Source organism: Mytilus californianus, unplaced genomic scaffold (assembly GCF_021869535.1).
Source record: "Mytilus californianus isolate M0D057914Y unplaced genomic scaffold, xbMytCali1.0.p SCAF_30, whole genome shotgun sequence".
Classification (NCBI taxonomy): Eukaryota; Metazoa; Mollusca; class Bivalvia; order Mytilida; family Mytilidae; genus Mytilus; species Mytilus californianus.
The window spans coordinates 55,170-75,584 of record NW_026262680.1 but is presented as its reverse complement, the minus strand read 5'-3'; the positions used below and the strand labels follow the sequence as shown (position 1 = coordinate 75,584).

General features: G+C 32.5%; 1 protein-coding gene across 1 annotated transcript; it reads right to left on the bottom strand.

Annotated features, from left to right (window-relative positions):
• Positions 1 to 258: 258 nt before the first annotated feature.
• Positions 259 to 11,500, bottom strand: LOC127736420 (muscle M-line assembly protein unc-89-like). Its single transcript, XM_052246964.1, has 5 exons — positions 11,422 to 11,500; positions 9,455 to 9,766; positions 4,697 to 4,990; positions 1,646 to 1,969; positions 259 to 284 (listed from the first exon to the last, which is right to left on the bottom strand). Exons 1-5 carry the CDS (start codon positions 11,498 to 11,500, stop codon positions 259 to 261), a joined length of 1,035 nt encoding a protein of 344 aa, XP_052102924.1.
• Positions 11,501 to 20,415: the final 8,915 nt, after the last annotated feature.

Genomic DNA, 20,415 nt, shown 5'->3' with positions numbered 1-20,415 from the left:
GCGGCGAGTTCAGGTTGTGAGTTTATGTTGGAAAGTACCAAATAGTTTTTTTTTCCTATTTTGCTAGGCAAGCGGTTTTTCGAATTAAAAGTGACATTCGACTAGGTCTGACGATATTGATTATTAAATTGGCTTGAATATTGGAAACAGGCGTGTTTCGGTTTTATCAGTATCTGAACCAGTATGATATGGAACAGTTGTTGAGGTAGATAAACTCAACTAGTGTTTTTTTACAATCAATTTATTTATTTCCGGATTTCATTTTCCATACATTTTAGCAGTTCCTGCAGTATGTAGAATATCTTGTAAATTACATAAAAATGATATGGACGTTTCATTCAGGCAAGAGGTTAGGCATTATCAGATTAAGTATAATAACTTTTGATAAGTATTTATTTCTGAATGCTCTATGCCATTAGTAATGAGTAATTATTCTACTATCTGTGTCACCCATCCAACTCAGCGTTGATGTCGTTGTTTTGTGATAGACCGGTATCAAGTGCGCATGCTTAAATCGGTCTCCTTATCAATATAGGTCGTCTCAATATATGCAACCAAGTTCTACTTCTGAAATATTGTCCAAGTAAAACTAAGATCAAAGGTATACAAATATCAACAGAATAACATGTGAGCTTCATCAAGGTTGAACTAGAGGGCGCGACATAACCAGACGATTGATCGGACCGTGCTTATTTAACCTTCAGTCTAGATTATATCGGAGCCGAAACTAAAAGTTAATTAGATCTGTGGCTTCGTCCGTCGGTGTATTATCTGACCGTCAGAAGTCTGATTACAGCCCTTATATTATGAATCTTGTCAACCAAAGACATCAGTAGCAATCTTCATTCTACGGGTTGGAAATACTTATTCTAATTTTAAATTCGAAACTCATGCGATGTAAGAATCGCTTAATTAGTGTCTCTTATCTTTATTTACAGCATTGGTGACATCAACAGGGAATGGTGCTCTAATTGGCCTATACCTCGGACACACGTAAGTTTAGACCATGGAAAGTATAGCAGTCCATGGTAGGCAGAGGAAAGAAAGTAAACTAGTTTCATTAGAATAAACTACTTAATGATATTCATGCTCATGTTGCAAGTATTTGAAAAATATCAAATATTGTGCACTTTCGTAAAGAAAGCTGTTCTAGTTATGTATATCTGAACGTTTAACAATGATGATTAAGATGCATACAAATGAAAAGTACGAAAGACTGCAATGCAACAAGGCCATACCTCCAATTCTACAAATTTATCTCTACAGAAGTCTTGAAAAATCTGCTGCTGAACATAGCTATCGCTTGATATCATCATTGATCCTCTGATTTCATTGATGTTTTTATAAAAGTTTTCATTATATTGCTCATCATCTATGTAATGTAAGAAATATTCACTAGATTCTTTCAAAATTTTCCAATTTTTTTCAAATTCTTGATGTACAATTGAATGAGAGTCTGACTGATGAAAGACATAGTTTCGTACTTTCCTGATATCTTCGCACTTTTTGTCAACACCTAGAGGTGTATTCACATCATGGACATTTGTCATTAGAATAGAAAGTAATGAAATATCCACATCAGACAAAGAGGCAGACGATTTCACTTTGTACGGACAAATGCAACGTTGCCTTGATCTATCTTTACCTTTTGTGTGTCTCCGATTTAATAAAGTTCTATCATGATCAAATAAAACAGAAATTTGATCCTGTGTTAAAATAAATTTACATTCACATTTACATAAGCAAGCTTTTGCACATTTACAGCATCTAGATGAGCATTGGCAACATGGATGCGGTTCATGTAAATGTAAGATGTTATGTATATGTTTCTCTAAATATTTTTCAAATGTGTCAGCTTTCAAAATGAATGAGTCAAAATACTTCTTTGTGACATCTCCAGCTATATGTACAACAAATTTGACCAGTCGATGGAAGTTATCTTCTAGATTCTGGTGATCAGATGCATCTACTACAAATCAAAAAATGAATAAATGTCTCAACCGTTATTGATAACAACAAAATAATTTGATAAACATCTAGATCTACGCCTTGCTTAAAAGAGGCGAAAGATATCAAAGGGATATTCAAACTCATTAAGTCGAAAATAAATAGAGAATTTATACTCCATATGCAGGCGAAGCTGGAATGTTGCGTCATAGAAATAGAAAGTTTACAATGGGGTAGCTGTAATCATACCTTTTGTCGTAAAGTTGTGCTCCTTATTTCTAGATGTAAGTCAAGATATGAGGCAGTCTTATCTGTATTTATCGTATCCTTTATATCAAGTTCAATGCTAATGTAATAAAACTATAAATAAACTATGAGTCATCTAATCGAGAAGTCCTCATTTTAACTAGGAGTGAAAAGCCCAAGCTTTTGAAAGATTAAAACATTTATTGAACAGATTATGTACAGCTCTATTGTTCTGGTGATACTATGGTGGTACAAATCATCCATCAGTAAAGTTTCGAATAATTTTAACATTTAATACACCGAAAAAATTCAAGAAACTACCGTATCAATAATATTTCTGCCAGCACAGCACACTCCTTGTTCACAAAGCTTAATGGCTACGGTTTTTTTCTGAATATGTATGAAATATGTCTTAACATTCTGATTGTATGCAATTTGTTGAAAACACTGTGCCGAATTTTCTACATTATTCCGATTATCTTTAACTTTGCGTCATAATAGTTGTACTGTCTTAATAAGTCTTACCATAAGATGTCTTATTATGTCTCATCACTTCCGGATAGTCACAATGTTGTCTGATTAAGTCTCAAAATATTCTTGGCAATCTTAACAAATTTAACCCCACAAGTCATACCTTACTGTTTTTTTTTTTTTTGTGCTCGTTTGCTTCTACAATCAACACGTGTAAGGAAATTGTTCGTTGTTATTCTGCGGTTTGTATGTTGTGTCAACTATTATATTATTTGTTTGTGCGTTTCTCTTTGATGAGTGTTCTTGCGTGTGTTTGTGCTGTATTTCTGTGACGTAGTGTTGCCAATTTAAGCGATATTTATTAACATTGCCATATAAGCGGGTGATTTGGCTAGCAATCAAACCAGGTTCAACCCACCATTTGTTTCTTAAAATGTCCTGTACCAAGTCAGGAGTATGGCAGTTGTTATCAAATAGTTCGTTTCTATGTACGTTGGCGTTTGTTTTTTGTTGCACTTCAGTGTTCTTGTTGTCTCTTTGTTTTCCTCTTAAAGTTGATGTGTTTCCCTCGGTTTAAGTTTGTTTTCTCTCAATCGATTTATGATGTTTGAACAGCGGTATACTAATGTTGCCTTTATTTATCAAGAGTGCAAAATTTAGACAAGTTTTAAAATACTTTCAAATTAACATGATTAAGAAAGTTAAGAATCTGACAACACATGTTAGGGGTGTAGAACTAAAGAATGAGCTATACGATCCAAATGTAAACCGATAGTAAACACGGGTACTGCGGATGGGTAAGCACTCCCTACTTTATTAGTAGCGCTCGTCGTGCTGGTCGAGCTGGTATAAATTCAGTGATTAGTCACACTCGATGATGCCGCAATCAAGAAAAAGAAGGCGGGATTGTTGCTACATGTTAAACATATCGTTGCCATCTGTGATACAGGAATTGCAGAACAATCAACCATATCATGATGGCATCCATTAAAATTATTAAGGGATGACTTCAACTTTATCATTTGACTATTTGGAGTCGATCAAATATTACGGTCATGTTGACTACTTTTGTAAATCTTATCTTGCCTATCATATTTGTTGCTTACACTTTCTAGAATACTTTTCAATAAAAATGCCAAAAAGGCAAAATATCGGTAACAATTGTCTTTAAAGAACAATAAATTTTACTAAGAGTCATTATATAATTTCCTGTATTTCACAAACGTGATGGTATTTACTTGGTGATCACTTTTGTTTTACAGTCTCACTCTTTAATTTTGAAGAACATATTTAAAACACAAATGACGATAGTTTTACCTTTTAAGTGCAAGTACTCCTTTCTGAAGGGAGAGATGAGTACTAATGGCAAGTAGACTTATTTATACATTTTAACATGTTGATCATGTGTCTGTGTACATAATTTCTCTATCTATAATAGTTTAGGTAAAAGAAAAACGCAAAATTCAACAAAGACAAAGTATCAAAAGTCAAGGGCAAACACTCCTTCAGTGGTAAATTTATGATATCGGTCATGATGGATTATTTGTAGATTTTGGTTGAATGACGTATTTTGCTTCTTTTTTTTCACTTTCTGTCGGAGCGTCATAATATTTACCACAACCATACAAGAAGGGTTAAGTCTTCTTTCGAGGACAAAAACACGTATCAGGAGCCTTCAGGTAGTTTTGAACCTGCTTGGCCCTATTCAATTTTGTCTTTTATTATGCTTTTAATTATAAAGATGAAATAATTATTTTAATGTTATCTTTATGTGTTTTATTTTCAGCTACTGGGTTAATGTTAGTAGATTCGCAATAGCATAAAACAATATATGTTAGAGACCCTTAACGGATTTTGGTTGATATTATTCCATTAGTTTCAGAGTAAAATATTTTGACGACAGACGCTAAGTGATAGTAGTTTTTCACATAACCCATAGGTCAAGGTGTGCTTAAAAGCAGTAAATGCTGTTTTAATTTCTTTTAGGTAAACAAGTTGACGCACATAACAAGCCTCATGTTAAAACTCTTACATATATATGTAAGAAATGTTCCATTACTCGACCAAATACCAGCATCGTTTACAGCACTGCAAAGATATGTCCCTTCATCCTCTCTTGTAAAGTTTCTGATGCTGAGAGATGGCTTTTCTACTGTACCCCCTTGATACTTTTCACAGCACAATGAAACTTGTTTTGCCGTTCCTTTGGATACTTTTACCCATTGGACGTCTTTGGGTTGATTCCCTCTAACGTTACACCTGACGGTTTGAGTACTATTTTTCCTACATTCCTTATTTATGGGACTTGTCACTGGGACAGGTTTCTCTAAAACATTTAAAAGATATATAAATATTAGTAATCATGGTAATAAAAATGTTTGGTAAATATATATACATAGCAAAATAATGAAACTAACATAATTAAACTATCTTTGAAACGACATATAATCAGATTAAGTGTTAAGAAAAAGTTAAATGTCGTACGCGTAACATTTTAATGAATAAACAGTTATTGATGCTGCAACTTCGAAAAATAGTAATGAGGATATGTTATATGTGTTAAGCTAAAAAAATGTTAATCTTTTCCTTAACATAATCACAAATCCCCTAACAGGAAACGTAAAAAAAGAGTCCGATCAGCTCCCTCTCATTTTTTCTTTCATTGTCATTTTTATAAATTAAACGAGACAGAGCTCGATCTTTTACAATTCTATATGCTCAATACTGGCTACATTTGTAAAGATCATGAATTAAAATTAAATTTTTGAGCTTGTCATCATCTGGTGTTCTTTCTAATATTGAACAGATACTGCATGGAAGAAATTGAAAGTCGACATCACTATCAATAAAAGCCATGCCATGCAACTTAGCTGGTGATAAATTAAATTAATTATTTCATGTTTGACTTCTTAAACAGGTGAGTATATAAATATAACACAAAACTGTACGTTCATTGTCTGTTAAGAAAATAAAGGAGCAAAATTAATTTATATGTGTTCACTGTCATAATAACAAACTATTAGAAAACTCGATTCAAGGATACAATAAAGCAGTTATAGTCCTACGCAAATAGTAGGATAAAACTGCAAAAGACTGTTTGAATACTAGTAACATTAGAATGTTAAATGATGCAGATTAGTATGTCTCCTGGGAGATCTTTCCAGTTTTAATTCCAGTATTTGTGGATATTTTTTTAAAACTCATTGTATGCTTGTTATCTTGGGGAATTAGTCTTTTACATCTGAAAATACTTAGTCTGCCCTTCAATGAAATATATGAATAGAATTTTGCTTTGTTTTTTGAACTTTTGAAAATTCCCCTTGGTCCAATCAGACAAAAGTTTTAAGGCCTAAACGTATATTAACTATAGCTATATATATAGATAACCTGCTGTATATCGTTTAACTTACGTTCTCCTATATAGATATTGTCCTCTTACTAAATAGTTCAAAGTTGATGTTGAACGCATCCATACCCCATCGAACATGAAATTAAGGATACAACAGATACAGTTTAGTCTGCCTCATAGATAGACTTACATCTAGTTATTGACAATGAAGATCAGTTGAGAACAAAATTTTACTTCAACAGAGATGATTTATGCTTTCTTATTGTCAATTTTCCATTTCAATGTAGCAATATTTCAATATCACCGGAGTATTGAGTATGTGTCTTCCAGTGAGCATTTGATACGAGATTAAAGAGCTTGCATTTTAATTTCTTTCGTGATTTCCTTGATAAACGGTTGCTGCTTACGAGGAAGCTATTGAGCCAAGAGCTCCAAGCGGTAAAATATAAGTCATGTCTTCAAAACTTTTACGGATGCCATCGTGAGTTGGTTGATCTCGATCAAGTGACCACCAAAACGTGCACAAAGAACATATCAGAAAAATCAGTACACAAAAACCGATTACATCTAAAATAAATGTGTAATAGATTACAAAAGGTCCACAAATTAATCAACAAGATATATCAAAATAAAAAACGCTTGGTGTTAGTAAAAGGAAGCTCAAACTGCTTAACCAATACATGTTGATATTGAATCATGCTGTCCTACACCATATATCGGTTGTTGAATTATGGTATATTATCTAAAACTATAAGGTATCCAGAGAATTGATCGCTTCCGTTCATCCGACTGTGTTCCAATGAATAAGGGAACATGGCATGACTCTCATAGAAAAAATGTCCTCTTTACATTATTTAATCATTAAGATAGTAAGGATTGGGTTACTAATTTGTACAAAATTCATTGGCATTATACAAAAAATTCAAGTTTATTTTCCTTTAAGCCGCAATTAATTTTAACTTTGACTCCTGCAGTAAAGAATGAATGAAGGAGGTTTAGTTGAAAGTTAATGCTCAGTTGTAAACGATAGCTGCCTAGGTAACCCAATCCTTATCCTTTGTTCAATCGGAGCAGCCGAAGATATTACAGACAAAGAGGATATGGTTTATGCAAACTGCGAATGATTAACACTTTATAATTTTGTTTGTCCGAAGCGCTTTTCTAGATTTATAGATATCAGGTATGACGAACCCAAAACATCGGTAAGCAAGAATGTTTAAATATGTAAAAACGTTACAAACTAAGCGTGCTAAATAAACGCATCATAGATACCAGGATTGAAATTTTGTATTTGCGCCAGACGCGCGTTTCGTCTACAAAAGACTCATTAGTGACGCGCGAATAAACAAAAGTTAAAAAGACCAAATACAGTACGAAGTAGAAGAACATTGAGGACCAAAAATTCTTAAAATACAGGTAATGTAATCTATTCCTAATGTCTAAAAGAAACCAAAACATATTGCCAAATTCATCTAAGGTCAACTTTGACTACTGGAGTTGGAATTTTTGAAAACATTTATTATAAATCATTCCAGTATCAACGTACAACTTAGTTGATGATATCCTCGAGGAATAATATTCTACAAGCAGTAGATTCGACATTAGTATCAGAATATTTATATGAACGCGGAGTTATCATGGATATTATTACGAACTTCGATCAGGTGCAACGGATTTGATAACAATATCTAGGCGTGATTTGATACCTAACTTAATAAAAAAAATTGCTTAACAAATAGACTTTTATATATTGTAGATTAAACAGGCTGGATTACTGTAAATTCAGAAATTATTGCGTGCATTTAATATTGCGATTTTGTCATTTTAGACTAAAATGCGATTTTAATTTTTGCGATATTGGGAAAAATCCTGTTTAATTCATATAACAAAAATTTCAAAATGCGAGTTTAAATTATTGCGATTATAATCCTATCGCATTTTTCGCAATAATAAAAACATCGCAATAATTTCTGAATTTACAGTATACTAAAACGCCTTAAATATAATTGCATATCGATTGATATATTGCTTAACAGCTTGACTGAAAATAGGTTATACATTTTAGATATGATCCCATTATCCTTAATTAGTTTCTGAACTGACAGAGCTTACTTCCGATAAGTAGTCAAGAGGCGAAAGGTACCAAAGAGACATTCAAGCTCAGAAGTCAAAGGTAACTGACAATGCCATGGCAACAGAAAAAGACCAAAACACAAATAACAGTACACAAAACACAACATAGAAAACTAAAGACTAAGCAACACGAACCCCACTAAAAATAGGGATGATCTCAGGTGCTCCGGAAGGGTATAACATAAATCCGGCTCAAGTACAAACCTGGTAGCGAGTCTTATTCGGTAAGTCATATTCGGTGAAATGAGGACGGGATAGGATAGTGGTTAAGACACTTCCGTCGTCATCTGTAATATTCCATAACGGTCAACCAGCTCATGATGGCTTCCGTAAAATTTACGAAGGGATGATTTCAACTACACCACTTGGAACTTTAAGTTTGAAAGCTTCCTTGTGAGCAGCTACCCAATATCACGAACATTATGATAGGAAATACATGCCCTGCAATATCGTATCTACTGGGAAATACATACTAAATATGCAGGCGCTGCTGGAATGTTGCTTCATAGAAATGGACAAGTTCACACTTTTGTTTATAATCAACAATTATAGTCAAATTCTAGATGTGACTCAAGATATAATGCAGACTTAACTGTATTCTTTGTATCCTTTATCTCAAGTTCGATGGGATAAATTCGTTCAACACAGTCAGCAAACTTTGCATTATTGAGTGAGAAAACATCATCTATATAGCGGAAAGAGGAGATAAAGGATACTTTAGAAAGTGGTTTGGTGGAGCAATTAGAAGACCCAGCTATAAAACGTTGTTTGTAAGATCACTAATTTAATTTAGATTTTTAAAACAGTGAAGGAAGATCCAGTTTATGATCTTTGGTTAAAAATCAAAAGACACATAGAACAGACTTATGATTATCCATAAGTTTATAACTTAAACACCAGTTAATAATATATTGGATTTGCACGAGTACTAGATAATAAACTGTGGATATTTTTAGATAATTTGTATATCGTTTTACCTTGTCTAGTTGATAATTACTACATTTAATTTACCTCTTCGTCCTCTTGTGTATGTTATATAATTGTAAAAGCAAATGTGCCCGTTATACACACAATGTGATTGATTGAAATGTTTTGCTTAACATCAAAAATCAAATAATGTATGCTCATTGAGAGAGAGAACAATCTTTGTAGGCGCTGTAAAGTGGGCCAATGGGGATAAAGGACGTTATATTGAGAAAGTGACTCAAAAGAAGGGTTTATTGAATAAGGTAAACAACAGTATAAAGATGACTGACCAAAACCCGAAGCTAGCACAACTGCCAAATTACAGAGATCGTAACTTCTCACCAGTAAAAGCCAAGTATGTAGATCCACTTTTCTTTAGTCCAACATCAGTTTCTATTTCACATCTGTACGTTCCTTCATCATCAGGTTGAAAGTTCTTTATAGTCAGCGATGGATTATCATTAGATCCGCTTGAATATTTTCGGGGGTCCAGTGATAGTTGAGAAATTTGATAACTACCATGGTGATTTAAAAACCATGATACATTTGTAATTTTAGTTTGATCAGGTAAATTATAGACTTGGCACTTGAGAGTCTTACTGTTGCCTTTTGCAACATTTTCAAAATCTGGCTGTATGCTAAATGACCATTTATCTACAAAATATGATTATAATAGTTATTTCTTTTCATTGCGATGCACTAAAATGTTTGTTAAACTAGTTATTTTATTTTTATTTCAACGTACGGACGCAAGTATCCAATATAAAATCAGGACGAGAACAAATCAAAAATATTTTCAGAAATTTTACCTTACAACATAACCATCTGCGGTCTCCACAAACAGTTGTTCAAATGTTTTTTGTATGTGAAGAGAATGTGCATGGAAACTTGTTCACTTCCCCCAAACCCTCTTTTTTCTTGACCAAACATAAGCGTACTAATCAATCTAGCAAAGTCAAAGGGATGCCTGTTTAGTATTGATTTTACTACCTGACGGAACTATGACCATATTTCTATACCACAAGATTTATGTTATATTAACAAAAGGATATGTGGGTTAAGAGGCAATATCACAACAAGACATCTAATAAATAAAGAATTGTCTACCTGATATGGCAAACTCTAAGATCCCTCGTAGACTACAAGAATTGCGAATAAACTAAAAACAGACTTTTGAAGATCTATCATCAACACAAAACTATACGGGATATCAATACAGAAAATAGAAACGAATCCTTTAGGTCTTGCATTATTCTAAAAATAAGCGACTATTATCAATATATATCTTTGGTTGATCAAAAAATGGCAGAAGAAACCATGGGGACGTTCAAATTCACAGGTCCAACGAAAAACTGACAACAACATGGCAAAATATGACGAAGAGACAACCAATATAAATTGAGAAGATGTGATATGATTGCCAATGAGACAAGTATTCAAAGTCCAAATGACGTGGATTTAAGCACCTATGTGTCACCGTATTACCTTTAAAAATTCGCATTTTCAATATCTTATAGTCAGCTTTGAAAGGCCCGACATGTCTACAAATCACCGAAAAAAAAACGAACCGCACCAAATATTCGAAGATGATCTAAGATACTCCGAAAGGGTTAACAGATCCAGCTCCTCATGTGGCATCCGTCATGTTGCTTTTTACAAGATTTGTTTTGTGGTGCTACAATCAAAGAAAAGGGAACACCATTGTGATCATTTGATCGATATTGACAAAGATGGACGACACCAACTTTCTATTTGTCATCTTCCATTTATCAATAGTATGACGTCTACATATCTTAATTAATACGTTTCGGGAGCGCGTGTTCACACTATACGGACATCTTTCACAGGGGTTTGCTTCTAACACAAACAAGGCTCCGACAGAGTTATGAGGTACATACAAATTACAGTCACCATTACGAATTGGTTGACCAATACGATCTGTTGGTGTCTCAATTTTCTAGCTACAAGTTTTCTCAGTCTGAATTGCTATACAAGTATAGTCATTTGATCTTAACCAATTATGTATACAAAGCAGGCAAAGCATACCATGTTGACGCACCCGGTCTCGTTCCTTTTTGTGTTCATTCGATTCCCACATTTTTTTTTCTTTTTAATCGATTTACGAAAGTTAAACATCTGTTAACTACTGTCGTTTTAATTTACCACAATTGGATCGTATTTGTGGTCATATGTGACACTGCACCTCTTTGGAGGATTACTTGATCAAAAATTATTTAAGGAATTTATCTAGATTGTTGCAGTATCCGCCCAAAGAAGGAATACAATTATTGAAAAAGATAACTAGATACAGTTCAAGGTTTCCTGTGATGTAATGTATAATGCTGAGGGAACTGTGTAGTGTGCATTTGCAGCTATCAGTGCAGTCATTGCTGAAGCGTATGCATCAACGGTTTGTTTGACAGTGTCTGTTGTAGATATGAATGAACTAGCATTTGCTAGTTCAGTATGGAGTATCTAAGTATAATGTTTAAGTAACAGCACTTCATCAGGTGTTACAAACCAAAATGCTTACCAATAGTTAAGATATTATGTAGAACCAAATGTGAATAAACTTATTCATTATATACTTAGTAGTAAATACAGATAAATTGCATGTGTAATACGGTCAACTGCAATCGTGCTGTGTCAGCTATCCGTGATGATATCGATATCTGTCACGGTTGAAAAGGCTTTATCACATTATTAATCTGTATGACGTCACGTCATCAATTTCAGTCACTGTTGCAAAGGCTTTATCAAACCCCTAATCTGTATGGCGTCATGTCAAACCTCTAATCTGTATGACGTCATGTCACAAAAAAACATCTACGTGAGGTATATATATAATACAGTGTATATAATATGGCTTTTTCAATATCACATACCGTATCAACCCTCAACCAATATAATCCCTCAAGCAGAGCTCTTTGGGATTATATTGGTGTCTCGGGTTGATACGGATGTGATATTGAAAAAGCCATATGATATTCTCTATATACCGAATGTTTTACACCATAACCAAACAGATTATTACATTTTCTTGAGAATCCTTATTATCAGGTATCTATAACTACACGTAGAGTCAGAGTGAAAAGGAATGAAGTCCTCGGTTTTAGATAGTTGTCAATATTTCTGGTCATTTTTAAAAATAGTTATGACTTTTTATAAGACTTCGACGGCTTCAATCAGAACTTAACCCCGTTTTCATATTTAAAAACTGAAAGATATGTGTACTAATACCAGTAATTTGATCAATTGTTTTTTGCTTACCATCAAATGGAAAAACTTTTTGTATAAGGTTACAAAATCTGACAATTACCGGAAGTTGACAGTACTGAAAGAGAGGCGAAAGATACGAAAGGGACACAAATACTCATACGTCGAAAACAATCTGACTCCATGGTAATAAAAAGAAAAACCGAAAAAAAAAAACATAATATACATACACAATAATATCAGATGTCGGGTACCTCGATGGTGTATATAAAGTTGATATCCCAGATATTAACTTTCTAAACTTACATGATATATATATATATATCAAAAAGTAGAATAAAAAAAAAAGAGAACACCGATGAAAATTCAAAGACGGAAAGTCCCTTATCAAATAGCAAAATCAAAAGTTCAAACACAACAAACGAATGGAAAACAAATGTAATAATCCTAACTTGCTACAGGCATTTCCTTATGTTGAAAATGGTGGATTGAACCTGGTTTTATAGCCAGCTAACCCTCTCACTTGTATGATAGCCACATATAATTCCATTATATTTACAACAATCTGTTATCACAACAAACAATTTCAAAGGAAATTTCGGCTTGATAAAGCTAAGTCTGAAGGTCAATACATTTTAGAATAAAACTGCATTGGTGCAAGCTGGAAAACTTTAAACAAAAATTTACGACAAAAATAACGATATCTTTTCTGCCATGACAATATCTCCAATTTTAGAGATGGAGACTTCCCAATACTGAATCCTATAATAGATATAAGAAGATGTGGTATGAGTGCCAATGAGACAACTCTCCATCCAATTCAAAATTTATAAAATGTTTACGTTTCACACTTGTATAGTTTGCTAAAATGTTTTCTAAAGGAGCTGATATCAATGAGCATTAACACAATAGTAACTTAAGATGGTTAAAAACTCATCAAAGATACCAGGCGTATGATTAAGTACTTTTAAGAAGAGATATCACATATATTTGAATACTTTCAAAACAAATTCTGCTTCAAGTAGTAGTTTTAAGGTGTTGTTTTTGTTTCAATGTGTGGTCATCCTGTTGGTAGCAGTACTGTGAAGGTTTATTGTGTTTTTTACGTTTACGTCATATAGATATGCGAAGTGTAAGTTTTGTGTGCACGGTAAACTGTTTTACCCCATCACATGTGCGTGTACCAAGTGAGACTTATTGACTATGTTGTTCGTCGTTTTCCTGTCTATTTTCTTGACGCGCTCGAAGGTCTGCGGGTGATTGAGCCTGGTTCTATTGTCCAATATTTTTTTTCAAATTTCTGTTCTCATTTTAACGTTCATAATCATTATATTCAGGTGGGTGAACGGATAAATTGATTTTTAATGTCCAGAGCATGTTAAGGGCATAAGAATATGGACACTGCTTTGCACTTTACTGACACGCTGCGCGAAAGTCCACACAAAGACCTGTGACTTTTGCTGAACACAAAATACTGACTCCTAAATAATAATCTCTATAAATTAGAGAAGCAGCAAATATCAATGCTCAAGTCTTTGGGTTTAACCACAACCACGAAACTACCGAGACTATTCTAAGAAGAGATCAAATTAAAATTCATTCCAATAGGTAAAGTGAGGTCAAGCGAGATGAAAGCCAATGCACTTTAAATTTCATAGTTTTTGAAAAAGGGTAGTTTTTTCTTTATAATAAATAAACTAGGGACACCTTAAGTAGTTGTTAACGGGTTTCTTAAAGTTGTAAAAAACGCGAAATACTACCTCGATACATAATTGATTAGGAATGACGATAGTTGTTAATAAAATTTCATGATACATTCTCATAAAAATAACTAACCTGAAAATCTATTCATTCTATTTATTTCTTGTCGCCACCAAGCATCTGTGATGGATGAAACAACCACGGTCAGTGTCAAAAGCATCAAAATGATGTCGTCAATAATCAAGGCAATGCATATGATCATACTGCAAATTATGTACAACTGCTTTGTCGACATTATATAAACTTCTTCAATTGCACCTGAAATAAATGATCTATATTTTTTAAACTTATTCATTTATTCTTTCTTTTTTATTTTTGTTTCTTCTATATTGTCATAACAATTAATTTCGCAATTTTGTGAAACATGGTAACCTGATACTAATTTAGCATTCTTACTACATAATAAATACCTTTTAAATTGTATTAGTGCAAAGAATTATTCTTCACTACAAATAATAAAATTTAATGATCTAATAATTAAATTGATTTATTGCATTCAAAATACATGTATTTGTTTATTGAGTTTCGATTGTACAGTCAGTCCATTGTTTACGGTTTGCCATTTAAATCTTAACAACCATATATTTAAACATACGAAAGAATATGCTTTGAAGCGCCTCGTGGAATTTTGTCATATATAAACACGTGTTCCCGCTCAATTTTCATTCAATGATTATTTCTCAACAGAATTGCACAAGGATAGGACCAGAGCGTAAATAAGATAAGTTGGTTAAGTGTATCCGTTATACTTTAGATATGATTCCTTTTATTCATTTGAATTCACTATAATAATTTGATTTATATTTAAAGAGCAAACCTTTTTTTACCTGTGAGTTGAAATTCTGTGACGATAAAGTAAAACGGGTAACTTTAAATTTAACACGTGTTCGCAGGTGTTCGTATAATTATATGTTTCTCGTCACGTTCATTATTAAATTATTGAATTGTTTAATGTCACTTGAATAAGATTTATATATATATATATATATATGTGCTTATTAATTACCATTCTATTTCATTTACTTATGGTTGTTGCATTTAATTCACAGTTCTTTAACAAGGTATTTTTATCGGTAAGTTTTTGTTTTTATTTTACCATAGTAGCAATAAATATTCTCATGAATAATTAGCTATGGAATCCTTGTGGCTTGCTGACAAATATACGCTTAGTTACATTATTTTAATCTACGTTCTTTACCTGCATATAATGCAGGTACTAAATTGACACTGAAATACCGGTTATTCAAGTTACGGAAGGCCCGATTATTACAAATGTGACGGCATTTATTTAATTATAAATACAACTGCTGTTTAGTTTGCTGCATGTTATTGTGCATATAAAGCTTTCTTTGAATTTGATTCAATAAATTGACACTGATATTATACCTGTAATCATGTTATGGAACGCACGATTATTACAAATGTAATGGCATTTACAACTGCCGTTCAAATAACTGCTGGTTATTATACACTTATAGATGTCTTAAGAGGCGTACATTATATACACATTTATAATAGTATATATTTTAGGTACGGAGCATTTTATCTATATGCAGCCGAGGCATCAATGTTATGTTTCATAAATTAAAACATTTTTATATATCTATAAAAACAATATACTTATAATGACTTCATTTTATAAAAGAATAGAAGAAATGAAGTAAGCCGGAGATTAAGACCAAGGGTAAACAACGTTGAGGTTCAACGACCTGCTCCTCGTGAAGCACCAGCACCAGAACAGGTACCCGTCCCTGAGGAAGTTGTCCGAGTGGTGAACAGAGGAAGACACGGAAAAAGGCGTGCAGCGCCCGAGCTTCAACAAGCAGATCAACCTCAGAAACAACTGAAAACTATGGCAGTTCAGGCTCAACCGGGTAATACTTTAAATACTACTGTCCTTTGTTTATACCATGTTCTAATGAAATTGACATAATTATTTCTCAGCAAATAATAGAGAAAATTCGGAATTGTAAAAATGTTGATTTTGGTACTCTTCTTAAACAAAATAGTCAATATTATAGTAGTTTGGACCAGAAACAAAGTGTTACTGTTAAAAATGGAATGCTTGTCAATTAACCTTCAAAGGACAATACAATAAATAACATTGAATTATGGACTGAAGCATTTGCAATTTTTTTTCTAAAATACTTCTTCAAAAACATGCTAGCTTAGCACAACTTGTTTACATACATGTTAATTATAAGAGATTTTAGATCAGATGCACCTTTTGACAGAGTTTACCCGTATGATAGAAAATTTAGATTAAGTGTATCACTAAAACACTCCAAATCTTTGTCTGAGATTGATGGCTTTCTTTGGTTGAAATTCATTGTAAAGGGATCGCAAGGCACACCTAATCCTGTAGTCTGCCAGGCTAACTTACAAAGACCTTGTTATGATTATAACTTTAAAGGTTATTGTCATAAATCTCAGTGTTTTACAGACATAACTGTATGAAATGTTCATTACAACATCCAGTCTTGTGTGTTAGATATGATAGCTTACTAAGTAACCAAGGTTTTCATAAGGGATCATTGATGCCACCAGTGTTTATCCAAAATAGATCTCATATGTCTAACCAGTTTCGACAAAACAGGCCTTCGTTTGTTCAACAAGTAGATATAGGCAACCAATAGACACAAGGTATTCCGTCTCTAAATTTAATCAAATGACATATAGTTAACTTTTCTTTCAGAATTGTCAAAGGATAAATATGATATTTGGAAGAAGGGACATTCACCTATTAATATTGAACAATTAAGATTATCCTAATGAACAGGACAAACAAATTTTGTTTATTGGTTTTAAATTTGGAATTAGCTTGAATCATAATTGACCAAGATTTCCACTTGAATCAAAAAATTAAAATCTGTTTTGTCAAATCCTATTGGAGCTAGATGTAAGATTGAATCTGAAATATCATTATGAAGAATAGCAGGTCCTTTTTGTAAAAGACCAATATCTAATCTTAGATATTCTCCTATTGGATTATTTAAAAAAAAAACAAAAAAACAAACAAAAAAAACAAAAAAAAAACAAAAAAAAACAGGTTTTTCGTCTGATTACCCATTTATCATATCAGCCATTGAACATTGATGAAAGGTTTGCCTCTGTTAAATATTCTTCATTTGATAATGCTGTTGATTACTTCCGGTTTATACATGAGATTTTGACTAACTTGGTTTAAAATTGTAGATGAATTCTACATAGACGAGGCAATGACATTGGGCTACTCAATTTCATATGCTAACTTTAAGAAGTTTTCAGCCTTTTTGAATTGGTTTTAAAAAAGTCTGGTTTAAATAATATAGACCACTATTTGGAAGATTTTTAATTTTGTTGGCTAATCAGATTCTGATGAATGTGAACAACTGATGTTTCAGAATAAATAAAAAAAAATGAAGGTCCAACTACACTGATTGAATATCTGGGTCTTACAATTGATACTGTTACTATGCTTGTTTAAATTCCACATGAAAAGATTGAAGAACTTTTAAACAGAATTAATAATTTATAAGCCATGAAAAAGGTAACGTTAAAAGAATTACAGTCAATATGTGGTTCATTAGTTTTCTGCACGAAGGCTATACCTGCTGGAAGAGCGTTTAGTTGTATTCGACCATGGACAAAGTGTCGAAATCGTTTCACTTTTATCTTTTGATATGGACATTTTTTTGGAACAGTATAATAGGATTTCGTATTTAAACGATATAGGATGGATATCAAATTTTTATTTTGAACTATATACAGATAGTGCTGGTGAATTAGGTAAAGGGTGTGCAATTTATATTAATGGTCAATTGAGTGGCATAAAGAATGGAATAGTTCAGAAATAATTGAAGATACAACATATTTTGAAATCATTCCAATAACACTGGTTTGATAAATTATACAAGAAACGTACTTTTTCACATTGATAATCTGGCAGTAATGAATGTTTTAAACAAAATATCAAGAAAATATTAACTAGTTACGTCCGTTTTGGGTTTAATTATTTACTGTTCACTAATTGGTAATTTTCAGGTTAAAGCTGTTCACATTTTTTCAAAGGACAATGCAATTGCTAATTTTCAGAAATTTCAATGTCTGCACCACTTGACAGCGATTTTCCACATCCAATTCCAGTGGAGTTCTGGAACCTTTTAAAGATGAAGTGAATAAACTTTTACAGCAATCTGTTTCTTCAAATACAATGGATGTGTATGAAAATGCATCTATTCATTCATAAATTTCTGACCTGTTTTCGAATAGAGGAAAGTTGGCCACCTCCTGTTAATCACACAATTAATTTACATATCTTTCAAAAATAGTTATTCCTATAACCTTCAAAAAACATATCTATCAGGAATTAATCATAAGTTGAAAATGAATAATTGAAATGATTATAGCAAATCATTCATTTTGGAAATAATGTTAAAAGGTATGCAGCGTCTGGGTAAAAGAGTTGATTCAAGAAAACCTATTACTGTTGATGTGTTAAAACAACTTGAATTAATTCTTCAATGTTTGTAAATGTTTAGGGGAGGATTTGCTTAAGACTTTTTTGGATTTATGAGAATTAGAAAAATCACAAAACTGATAATCATGTTTAAAAAAAAATTTCAGATATTAAATTTGATGGTATTAATTCTAAAGTTTTTGTTACAATTATGTCTTCTAAGAAGGATCAAATTGGTTGTTCGACAAGTTTAATATTGTCTTCAAATGATATTGATGATGAACATTGTGTTGTCAAAACATTAACAGATAACTTACAGTTACATACACGTTGATGTGGGCAAGAATGTCCGGTACGTCACTATATAATTCTGTACCAATAGTAGAGAATGTGATACATGGTGGGAGTTTACCAGATGCTGTTTTGCTTCACTGTGGTGGCAATGAAATAAGCCTTGTAAACTGTGCAAAAACTTTTATTTAATATTTAATTTATGCTAGATAAAGTTGGACGTATGGTGAATGGAAGTTAAATTATTTTTTCAAGCATATTACCAAGGTTGAAATGAAGATGTTCAAAAGATTTAAAAGCAATGGATGCAACCAGGAAACGTATAAATAGGGGAGTTAAATCACATTTAATTAAAGCTGGGAGTAACACTATAATTCATTCTGATTTTGAAGTCAAACTTTTATCTTTGGTTAGTCATGATGGAGTACATTTATCGTTTATTGGCAATGATATAGTTTTGAATTCTTTTCAAACTGCTTTAGAACAATTTGATTATATACCAAATAATTCTGTTTATCCGATGCATGAATGATGTTTGTTTATATTTGTTGTATGTTGAAATGAATAACTAGTTGATTATATTTTCGTTTAATTTATGCTACTTATTCAATTGTCATGGCGGATTAGCATTTGATTGAGAGTTCACTAAAATGCCAATTTTGGCAGTGATTTATTCAAATATTGTTTATTGAGCTGTTATGGATCTGCCCAGCAGCTAGAAATTATTATGCATTTACTGTTGGTTTTACCTCCAGTGACCAATTGTCATCAAGTTTTAACTTGTTGGCCAGTTTGTTGATGTTGGTTGTTTGTTGGTTGATATTGTTGAATATTGTTGAATAAATGCCATGACAAATAATAAGCCAAATTTCAATTGTTTGTTGTTTATATTATTCTGGCGAAGGCATGAAACAAAACAAATGTATAATTGTATATTCATTGCACAAATTGAATATGCAATAACAATAAATAAAGCCCTTGATTTGTGTAAACTTCAAAGCTGTTATGACGAACGATGCAATGGGGAATAGCTTAAAGAACATAGTGCTTCTAACTACCTCTCTTACTACTATCAAAGAACTTGTTATTAACTTTTGTAATAAAGTTTATGAAAATTATGGTATTAATTAATTTTTGAGTGTTAAAAATTCTTTAGAGGTTTTAGATAAAATACGTGCTTTTGATGGTCCTTTTAATTCTGTTGACAGTTATGATTTTTCTACTTTCTACACTACACTTCCACACCATCTTATCAAGAATAAGTATTCATATTTAATTAAATGGTCTTTTGAAAAAACTCATTGCAAATTTATTTGCTGTAACTCGTTTAAAGCCTTTTTCTGTAATGAAAAAAGAAAGTATGCTAGATACACTTACTGGGAATGTGAGATATGATTCAAGCTTTAAATTTTCTCCTGGACAACATATATGTACTTTTCGGCGATAAAGTGTGTCGACAGGTAGTAGGTATTCCTATGGGCACAAGTTGCGCACCTTTAATAGCAGATTTATTCCTGTATTGCTATGAATCTCAGTTTATGACCAAACTCAGTTAAGACACGTCATTGTTACATTCGGTTGGTACATTCAACAATAC

Excerpts from the sequence above, each read along its gene's own strand:
- LOC127736420 (XM_052246964.1), bottom strand. The coding sequence starts at position 11,500 with ATGACTGCACTGATAGCTGCAAATGCACACTACACAGTTCCCTCAGCA. Across the intron at positions 9,767-11,421 it reads ATCACAGGAAACCTTGAACT|ATAAATGGTCATTTAGCATA; the intron begins GTATCTAGTTAT and ends CATATTTTGTAG. Across the intron at positions 285-1,645 it reads AAATCGGAGACACACAAAAG|GAACTGCTAAAATGTATGGA; the intron begins GTAAAGATAGAT and ends TACATACTGCAG.